A 10,119-nucleotide genomic window follows, 5' to 3' on the forward strand; every position below is an offset into this window, starting at 1 on the left:
CCGGTGATTCTGTGACAAGCGGGAGAAGCGGGCGACCGGGCATCTAGTCAAGTTCGACAAGGGGAACTGTCAAGGGCTGCACCTGGGGACAAATAGCCCCTGTGCCCTGGGGCAGGCTGGGGGCTACTGCCAGGAAAGCAGCTGGGCAGAGGAAGGCCTGGGGGTGCAGGTGGGCAGCAAGGAGTCAGCAATGGTTAGAGAAAGAAATCGTAACCACATTTTAATCGTTTTGATAATAACTTTCTGCCAAAGGGAGCAATCGCCCTCCAGCCTCTCGCTGTGGTCTCTGCTAACAGCTGGAGCGATCCGCTTTCGGTGAGAGTCGCTCACCTCGGTGAGAGTCGCGACTCGCGGCCAATTTGGCTCCCTCCGGCACTTGGGCTTCCTACGGCGCAGGCGCAGAGCTGGGAGCCCAGAAGGACCGGCACGCTCGCGGCCTGGCCGGGCAGCAGCCAGAGCAGCCAGCTGCGGGGCTCAACCTAAGCAGTCGCCGTCTCTTCAGGCGCAACGAGCTACTTCAGCCCTGCGAGCTCGGCCAAGCGCTCGCGACGCCCGCGCCCTTAGGGAAACAGTGGGAGCGCAGGTTTGCGAGGAGCACAGTGTCCCGCACCTGGAGCAGCAGCAGCATGAATTCTTCAGGGAAATGACGGCACAGCAGAGTAAGAGCTGGAGCTGGGGGCCGCCGGGGAGGGACCCCCAACAAAGACGTCCTTCGGCCGGCCGCAGCCACCCGCCGCCGCCGCCGCCGCCGCCCCCCGGCCCGGCCCGGCAGCGCCGCGAAGGAGGCGGCAGCGCCCCCCCCCGCCCCGCCCCGGGCCCGCCCCGGCCGCAGCCCCGCCCCCTCGCTGCACAGCCCCGCCCCTCGGCGCGTCACCCCGCTGCCCTGTGACGCCCCCCCCCGCGCCCTCGCCGCGGCTGTTGCGCATGCGCGGCGCGCCCGCCACCGCCTCCGGAGCCGGTGGTCCTCGGTGCTGTTGCGGCCGTGTGCCTCGCTGCCAGCGTCGCTGCGTCGCTGTCCTCGGCCGGCGCCTCTGCCCCCGGCCCGGGGGCTCCGAGCTCGCCGGGACTCAGCCCCGCAGCAGCTGGCCCGGGCCGCGGCCCCTGCTCGGGGCTGTCCGCCGCCCGCGTGCCCGCCGCAGCATGAAGAGGCTCTTGGGGCTCTTCGGCCAGGGCCAGGGGCAGCCGCCTTCGCCGTCGCCGTCGCCGTCGCGGTCGCGGTCGCGGTCGCGGTGGGCGTGCGGCGGCAGCGCGCCCCTGCGCTGCGTCGGCGCTGCCTACGAGCTCCGGGAGAAGGAGCTGGGCAAGCTGCACCGCGCGGCCGCCAGCGGCGACCTGGCGCGGGTGCGGCGGCGGCGGTGGCTGCCGAGAGTCGGCCTCGACGGGCGGGACAAGGCGAAGCGGTGAGGGGCGGCGGGGGGGCCGGGGCGGCGCGGGGGGTGGGGGGGGCGGCGGCGAGGGCCGGGCTGCTGCGTCGGTGCCGGCGGGGGCGGCGGCTGGTGGGTTGGAGCTGGCGTGCAGCTGGCAGGAGCGCCTTTGTGCCGGGAAGGCAGGGCCGTTTGCTTGGGCTGGCGAGGGAGTGCGGGAGGGCAGTCGGCCTTGCGCGCGCGGGGTGGGCTCGGGGCTCGGGGCTCGGGGCTCGGGGCTCGGAGGCCGGTTGCGTGTGTGGCCAGGCCGGAGCGGGACTTTGTTGCTGGGAGCGTGACAGGGTCGAGGGGGAAGGTTTCTGCTGTCGGGTTTGGTAGGTGTTGTGGAGGGCCCTTGGGAGCGAGCGCGTGCTGGTGCTTGCTGCAGCAGTAAGGCCGGGAAGAGGCCAGAGGGCGCGACTTCCCGGCAAGGCCAGCAGCGAGGGGATGTTCTGGTGTTATAAAAGGCACGTGCTGGGCCTGCGGCCCGCTGCTGTGGCGTGAGTGGTCCTGGCAGCAGGTGGAGGTTGCCTTGCCGTAGGCTGGAGGTGCGCAAGCCTTGCTCTTGCTTGCTGGGCTGCGTGCGTAGTGGTGTTGGAGGCAGGGAGGAGGTGCCGGGGCGGAGGGCAGCAGTTGCAGAGCGGAAGCCGGAGGCTGGCTGGGAGAAATGGGGGGCCTGGGCGCAGGGATGCACGCGCAGGGAAGGGAGCGCGGAGCTGAGGCAACGTTGTCTTCCTAAGTGGGGGCTGGGGCTGGGGCTGGGGCTGGGGCGGGGAGGGGCTTTTTCCTAGCCCCGGCGTCTCGGGCTTTGGGTGTGCAGCGGTCACCCGCGTGACATGGGCAGGCGCGGTCTCTTCAGCTGTCTGGCCTGCGCTAAGGTAACATGCTCAATTTTTAGGACACCTCTGCATCTGGCTTGCGCTAACGGACATGCGGAGGTTGTCTTGTACTTAGTAGAGAGGAAGTGCAAGCTAAATCCTCGTGACAACTTCAAGAGATCGCCACTGATGAAGGTACGTGGGTGCTGCGGTAGGCAGGGCTTCTAAATTGCGCCCCGAGCGATCGAGCTCTTGGGTGATTCTGGAGGTAGGTCTGGGTGGAGCTTGTGGTGCGCTGGGCGCTGGCTAGGCGTGCGTTGCCTAATGTTTGGGCGCGTTATTGTTGTCCGAGGTCGGCAAGCTGTGGGAATTCTGCCAGAGGGAAGCGTAATTGCTGGCAACGTTTCCTTGTTTCCCGTGTGGTTGGCAGGCAGTGCAGTGCCAGCACGAAGGCTGCGTCGCCATTCTGCTAGCGCATGGCGCCGACGCTAACCTTGCGGATGCTAACGGCAACACTGCCCTTCACCTGGCTGCCCTTGCTCCTAACACCTGCCTAGCAGGGCAGTTACTGGCGCACAACGCCCATCTTGATGCGCAGAATAAGGTAAGCGTGGAATTTGGGTCAGGCCGCTCCTGAGAAGAAAAAGTTGCTTTGCTTCTCTGTGTTTTTCTAACTGGAGAGGGGCGTTATGCTTTCAGATGGGATACACGCCCCTTTCTCTGGCCGTGTCCGCGCATCACGTAGAGATGGTGGAGTTCCTGCTTAGCAAAGGAGCCGACGTGCACGCTCGAGATCAGTCGGAAAGGTGAAGGGTTTGTCAAAACGGGGCGTGGGTCTCCTGAGCATTGGTGAAGTTTGCCTGGTCTGGCCGGGTAGCCGAGGGTGCTTAGCGGGGGAGACGTTTGGCCCAGGGACGTGCTGCGGCCCCTTGCAACCCGAGTTCTCGTGGGCTTCCGTGTGGTTGGCTTTGCTTTCCTCCTGGCTGTAGGAAAGGGGGAGGTGTAATTGTTTTGGGAGCAAATAGGGATGAAAGGAACGCCAGTGAAACGTCGGTGTCTCCTGATAGCTTTTGTCTCGTCTTGTGGCTGCTTTAGGACCCCTCTGATGCTTGCCGCCTCTGCCGGGGACGTGAGCATGATAGAAGTTCTTCTTGGCTATGGTGCTGACCTTTGCCAGAAAGACGTTCTTGGATGGACAGCGGAGGCTTATGCTAGGAGGTCTGGACACACTGGGTAAGTGCTTTAGGTCACGGTGAGAGTCGCTAAGCGGTCCGAATGTCCGTGTTGGTGTGCGGACGTGTTTGGTAAGAGGCGCAAGGTTTAATGATGCGTGGAGACCTTTGTTGAAGGTGGGCTCAGTGGAATCTTCCGGGACGTAGCGTTCCCTGTGTCAAGTGTGAGTTGGGGAGTTGAGGAAAGCTTCCCCCGCAAATCGTCTTGTTTGGTAAGTGGTGTTATGCAAGGATGTAGTTGATTATAGTGACAGTGTTCCCTTTCTTTCCGCACCTCCCTAGTGTTAGTGAACAGCTGGCAGACCGCGCAGCCGAGAAAAACGTGGGAGAAGCTTGTGCAGGCAGCGCAGAAAGCACGCCAGTGCTTAGCACTCGTTGCGAGGCAGGAGCTGCTGCGTTTGCGTTGGGCACACCTGCTGCGGACAGAGGAGGTAGGAGGCTTAACTGTGGAGGAGCTGAGGAGGAGAATGCCTACGGCCTTTTCTTGTGGTGGCTTGTATTGAAGCTTGGCAGGGTTCCGTCCCTCTTGCCTGTTGAGTACCCTTGCTAGGGACGGAGTAGAGACGCGCTGGTGATCCTCCTCCGTGAGGATAGTCCTTTGGTTTTGAGGCTGGCTTTTGGTTTTGGGGGTGATGGGTGGGAGGCTGGGTAGAGCAGGAAATACAGCGTAGTCTCTGGCATTTTGAAGCACAGGTTGGCGGGGGTGGGGGTAGAGGCAAAGAGAGCACGAGAGAGAGACCGATCTCTGCCTGTGTGGTATGAAGAGCTCGGCAGTTTGTTTCCTTCTTGTCCTGTTCAACCGCTACCAGCATTTGCTCGCTGCCTGCTCACATAGCATATTCATGCCATGGCAGGTTTGAGGTTTGGAACGTTCGAAGGAAAGACAAGGGCGGTGTGGAATTCTTGTCCTTTTTTATTTTGCGGGGGGTGGGGGGGGCAGCGAGAATTGAGTAGGATGGGAGAAATTGGTGGTTTGGGGCATGCTTTCGTTCATGCTGTCTGGCATGACTGCTTCACTCTAGTCTGGCCTGTAGAATTGTCCGTGTAACATGCTTGTCTGCATTGCTGAAAGTCGAAGGTCCGACATGCTAAGAATTAATCCTGTCAATTAATATTTGAACAGTGAGAGGTGGCTTTTCCCACGAATACTTCACGAGGTGAGCCTCGAACAGTAGCTTTTGCCAACGACCTTAACCTGCCGAAAAAGAGGGGAGATTTGAGCGAGACGGTCCTTCTTGCCTTTGCCTTTGCCTTTGCCTTTGCCTTTGAAGAGTGTTGGAGGCAGAGGAGAGCGATGACAGCTGTCCTGCTTCTGAGGAAGAAAAAAGCAGTTTAGCTGCCAAGGTAAAGTGCCTCCAGAAGGAGAACTGCCCGTGGAGCGACTCGTTTGCAGGGCAGAGCTGTCTAGATTTGGGCAAAAGCGCGTGTCCAGGCAGGGTGGTTTTCTCCTGCCCCGCGGTCTCCTGCCTGCCAGTCTTTCAGCTGCGGTGAGCTGTTTGCTCCAAGCCTTGTAGCCGTCCGTGGCAGAGCATGCAGCAGGCTTGCGGTTGCGGGTGGGAAGAGCAGTAGGTGACAAGAAAAGCGACCGCATGGTTTTCTTCACCTGAGTCAGAGTTCTCGTCCCAAAGCTGATCAGCCTCTAGATGGCCTGTTCTTTTGTCCTCCAAGCCTTGCTGTTTGTTTCCAGTAACTTTGGTGATAGAATTCAGGCTGATATGGGGAAAAGGGCACTTGCTGTTCAAGATCTGCTGCAATGCTTCATCTCCTGGCTCTCCTTTCTTTCGTCCTTGTCAGGTTGCCCAAGAGTGCTTGGGGGCGGGGGGAGTGGCTCAAGAGGGTCTTTTTTTCCTCCTGGGGGATGGCATTGCGGGCTTGCATGGGATCTCACAGCACCTGTTTCCCCTTCCTTTTGTTTCTTTTGTTTTGTTTTGGTTTGTTTTTCAGTTGAGGTGTGTGGCATTGGGGCTGTGCCATGATGAAGAAGCTGAAGAAGCCGAGTGTGGTGCAGGAACGCACCCCGTAGTGCTGGAGATGCAGGCATGTTTATTTGCAACCTGGTTGCCCTTGTCTCAGTGGCCTGTCAGAGAGTGTGGCAGCTGTTGTGTGAGAAGAGCTAGTGTGGCATAGTAAGATGTGATGGTGGTTGGAGGAGTGAAAGTGAGGAAAGAGGGGGAGGTGAGACTACGGTAGTTTGAGAAGCAGGCAGCTGGTGGTCTCGTGAGCCCAAGGGAGGGGGAAAGGGTGTGTGTGCTGCTGGATAAGGTAACGTAGGTGAAGGCAGAGCCTGACTGTGTGCGGGCAGTGCTTCTCGGGGGGCTTTATGGAATGGGAGCAGGACGTTAGTGACATTAGGTATTGCTGTGTACATAAAGACATCTGCAGGCCTTGTAAAAGAGGAGCGAGAAGGTTTTTCTCTGTGGCTCGAGAGAGGAGAAGTATTTGGCAAGGTGTGGATGGCCTGGGCAGAGGCTGCTGTCCTGGGAGTGGCAGCAAGTGGCCTTGGAGTTGTATTTCTAGAGTCCTACTGCAAGAGAGAAGGTTCTGGTTCTGTGCGTGCTTGGAAGGGTTGCTGCTGCTTTGCCAGGTTATGCAGTGAAAGGAGCGTGTTTGGGACGGTGCAGCCAAGTACTAAGGACAGCAGCAGAGTGGGTGTAGGCTTGGAGGGAGCGCAGTTGGGGGTTGGAGAGTGGAAGCGAGGGCCCAGGGGGAGGTTTGCCTCAGGTTGTTGGAGAAGCAGGCAGCTGGCGGTGTTTGTTGGTGCAAAGGAGGGGGGAAGGATGTGTGTGCTGCTGAGTATTGCCGTGTAGGGGAAGCTGGAGTGTGGGTAGTGCTTCTCAGGGGCTTTAGGGGAAGGGAGCAGGGCGTTTGTGAGCTTCGGCATTGCCGTCCCTTCACATACGTTCTCGTGGAGGCTGCTTGTTTCTGTTCTTTCTAAGTGTGCGGGCCGATCTCTTTCAGGACGACTCACCGGAAAGGAAGGGAGAGGAGGCTCCTGGTGGTGCCCAAGTGGCGGCTGCTGCAGGAGCCCCTGCTGGTGTGAGAGGTGAGTTTCTAGACATGGAGGGGCTTTGTTTCTCTGCTCTTTGGGCTGGGTGAATGAACTGAAATGGCGATCTGCCTGTGAGAGGGTAGAGCAGGCAGGTAGGCGCTGGGCAGGCAATGGCGGGGAGGGGGGGAGGGAACGTAGCTGGAGGGAGATGTTTTGTGGTAGTGCTAGGGAAGGAGGGTTGTTTCTTGGTGACTTCCTGCGGGTGGGAGGGTGTTTGGCTAGTGCTTTGCGGGTCGCTCCTGTAGCGTGCCGAGGGATTGTGAAGGGCCAACTCTGGAGCTGTAGTTTGGAGGGGAGATGCCGTCAGAGCTGCGTAGTCGGCGACTGTGGCATGGCAGAGCCTTGTTTGGATGCTCGCCGAGCATGTGTTGGGCGTTCTTGGTAGGGGCGTGAGCTGTGCTGCTGGGCTTGGGCCTGTGGTGCTGGCAAGAAGGCGGCAGGAAGTGGCGATGGCGTGGTGGTGCGGCTGGGGGTGCAGGCGCCCTTAAATGACGCTGCTTTGTTTTTCCTGGGGAGTGGAACGGTTTGGTGTGTCCTGGGCGCGGGGCTTGCGTGCTGGAGGAGAGCAGGAGAGGGAAAGAAGGAGCGGTGGTGTGTCATTTGTGGCTTCCTTTGCAGGTGTTGCGTCGTCCGCAGGAGCGGAGCAGGAGGACGAGAGCGACTCTCCCTGGGATTCCGAGGTGCTTGGTGTGAGGGGCGCAGTGGGTTGCCCGTGGGGGGAAGTGCGCGGGAGCTTGCCTTGGACGTGGGCCCTAGCAGGGATGAGGCTCAGTTGCCGCTTGTGGTGGCTGCGCCACAGGTTTGTTCCTGTGACCTGGAGCCGCTTGTGCTCTGTGCAAGCGGTTTGGTGAGGACTGTGCCTAAGTGGGGTGTGCTAATGTCCTGGGAGTGGCAGCAAGTGGCCTTGGAGTTGTATTTCTAGAGTCCTACTGCAAGAGAGAAGGTTCTGGTTCTGTGCGTGCTTGGAAGGGTTGCTGCTGCTTTGCCAGGTTATGCAGTGAAAGGAGCGTGTTTGGGACGGTGCAGCCAAGTACTAAGGACAGCAGCAGAGTGGGTGTAGGCTTGGAGGGAGCGCAGTTGGGGGTTCTGAAAGGGCTGTTCTACTTCCAGAGCCTGCGTTCCTTGACGGCCTGCCAAAGTCCCGAAGCAGCAGTGAATCTGCAGGTAATGCTTGAGCGACAATCCGAGTTGTGCTTGGGTAGTCCTGCATTTGAAATGCAGTTTGTGGGTGAAGCGTTTCTGGAGATTGCTTGCACCACTCTCTGCTTGTTTGTGTTCTCGCTCACCTAGGTGTCTGCAAAGGAGGGAGGAGAGCGTGAAGGACGCGAGGCTGCTGCAACACAGACTGATTTTCAGTGTGACGGACAGGTGAGGAGCTGTGTTGAAGAGCTGTGGAGATGTTAGCCTAGAGCGAGGTGTTATTGCCAAAAGAGCGCAGGCGGAAGACCGCAGAGAGTGGCAGATGTGAAATATACTTTAGATGTATGTTATCTTTGGGCTCCCTCTGAAGAAGGCTGTCGTGAGTGAAAAGAAGGTGGTAGTGCATGTTCGTGCCCTTTTTGTGAGGCTCACGGCACAATCTTTCCTTAGGCGATGGCCGCAGAGCTGCCGGCGGAGGTTGCTGAAGCTCCTGGAAAGCAGTTGCTTCCAGAAGGTTCACTTGAAGTTCCAAAGGTTTCCTGCGGTGAGCTGCAGGGAGACAAGTTGCGGTTGCAAGAGGAACTGGCCAGGGTGAAAGCCAAGGTAGGCAAAGCCTGTAGCGGCCTGCATGACTGTGAGGAGGTGGTTTTCCCCTGTAAACGATGGGGAAAAGCCCTTGTTGAGGCTGTAGGGTAGTAGTGCAGTGGTGTCCCTTCTGTTGCCTTCCCTTCTTCCCGCCGCTGCCCCATGGTGGCAAACAGACCAAGCGCATCAGGGAGCTGCCCTTTCAAGCGTGAGGGGCCAAGCAGTGTGTTGGGGGTCACACCTACCCACGAGGAGGCTGCTCAAGCAGCTTGTTGTCTCTCCGAACCCGCCTGAGCTTTGAGGTGGACCTGAAGGTGACAGTGGGTGAGCTCCGGGTGCCCTGAGAGTGCTGCGTGTTTTCCTGTTGAGGCTGTTGTACTCTTTCTCTATATTTGGCTGTGTGTGTAGAGCTTTGGTTCCTTCTTTGTAGCTGGTCAAATGCCTGCGAAGGTGACAGTCTGTGTTCTGGGGGGGGGCAGCACTTGAAAGGGTGCGATCCTTCTTCATGGTTTGCGCTCGCACACGCAGCGCTGGTTGCTAGGTGGGGTTTTTGCACTGTATACGGGAAGCAGCATGTCAGGCAGGTGCTGTGACTTGTCCTGTTCCCTGACTGTAGGAGGAACTTGACCTCCTAACCTAGCTGCCCGGAGAAGGCCGTGGGTTGGCCCTAGTGCTGAGCTTTTTCTGTAGAAAACATCTTGGCCATCTTGTGGCTGCATGATGCAAATGTGCCGCAAAGTGCTATAGTTCCTGCAGGGCCCTGGGGATGAACCTGTAGTTAGTAAGCATTAGGATCCCGAAATGCTAATTCACTTCCAAGTTGTTTTTGGAGAGAGCTACGTTCAGAGCTACTGACTTGCTTTCCGTTCACTACGCCCACCGCTGCCACCAACGCAAGTACGGAGTTGAAGGAAGGAGTGTAGGGACCGGCTTTCCACCATTTGTGTAAGAATAAGGTATAGCAGCGTGGGCAGCGTTGGACTAGAAGTCTTTGTGATTGTGGTCGTTATCCTGGAGTTGGGAAGTGCCAGCAGGAGAAGGGAGAGCCTTTGCAGTAATGCTTCCCGTGGGGGAGCGAGCAGCTGGATGCTAGGAGCGTCCCGAGTCACGGGAAGGAGTAGGATTGGTGTTGCAGCTGCGTTTGGGCAGCTGGTAGGAAATTGAGATGGGGATGGGAGAGGCCGGTATGAAAGCGGAAGGAGCAACGTGGTTTTGGAGAGTCGAAGCAGTGGAGTCGTCTGTCTGAAAGCGAAGCTGACTAGCGTGGGTCCTGACTAGCGTGGTTTTACAGTTGCAGGCGTTGGAAGAGCAGCATGTTCAGGCTGAGCGTTGTGTTCAGGATTTGAAGACGGCCCTGGCAGAGAAACAGAGGGAAGCGACAGCTTCTTCCCGGCAACTGCAAGACCTTCTGGAAGCCTCTTTGGGAGGCGTTAGCCTAAAAGACCTGGAGGAACGAGTGGGACGGTAAGGAAGTGGCACAGTGAAGCAAGGCTTTGCTTTGTGGGCTGGTGTAATAGCAGCAGGATGGCCTTGTTGCATCTCAGCAAGTCAGTACACGATTTTGGGAGAGGCTTTTGCTTTGGACTGTGTGATTTGGCGCTGTTGTGCCAGTGTTGGTGCTCCTGTGGATTTCCATGACGAGGCCTGTGTTTCTTTTCAAGACTTGAACTGGAAAACGCCCGGCTGGAAGACACAGGGCAGCAGCAGGCAGCTAGACTCGAAGCTCTTCAGAAAGAGCTGCACGCCTCTGCCTCTGTAAGCTAGTCATAGCCTTCCTGTTTCATGAGCTACTGTGCGCAGTTGTGTGTGTATGTATGCGGGGGCGTTTTCGGAAGAGATTTTCCTGGGGAGCCTCGGGGAAATCATTCCCTGCAGGCTGCAGGCGATCGGCT

General features: G+C 58.7%; 1 protein-coding gene across 1 annotated transcript; it reads left to right on the forward strand.

Moving 5' to 3' along the window:
* Positions 1-1,287: 1,287 nt before the first annotated feature.
* LOC138065751 (ankyrin repeat domain-containing protein 7-like) lies at positions 1,288-3,428 on the forward strand (the record flags this gene model as incomplete). The annotated part of the gene is made up of 5 exons (XM_068931170.1): positions 1,288-1,400; positions 2,302-2,416; positions 2,652-2,825; positions 2,921-3,027; positions 3,317-3,428. Coding segments are annotated over 5 exons (621 nt in total), but the record flags the coding sequence as incomplete, so codon positions are not given.
* Between the last annotated feature and the right edge of the window lie 6,691 nt (positions 3,429-10,119).

The sequence above is a fragment of the Struthio camelus genome, chromosome 1 (genome assembly GCF_040807025.1).
Source record: "Struthio camelus isolate bStrCam1 chromosome 1, bStrCam1.hap1, whole genome shotgun sequence".
In the NCBI taxonomy this organism is placed as follows: Eukaryota; Metazoa; Chordata; class Aves; order Struthioniformes; family Struthionidae; genus Struthio; species Struthio camelus.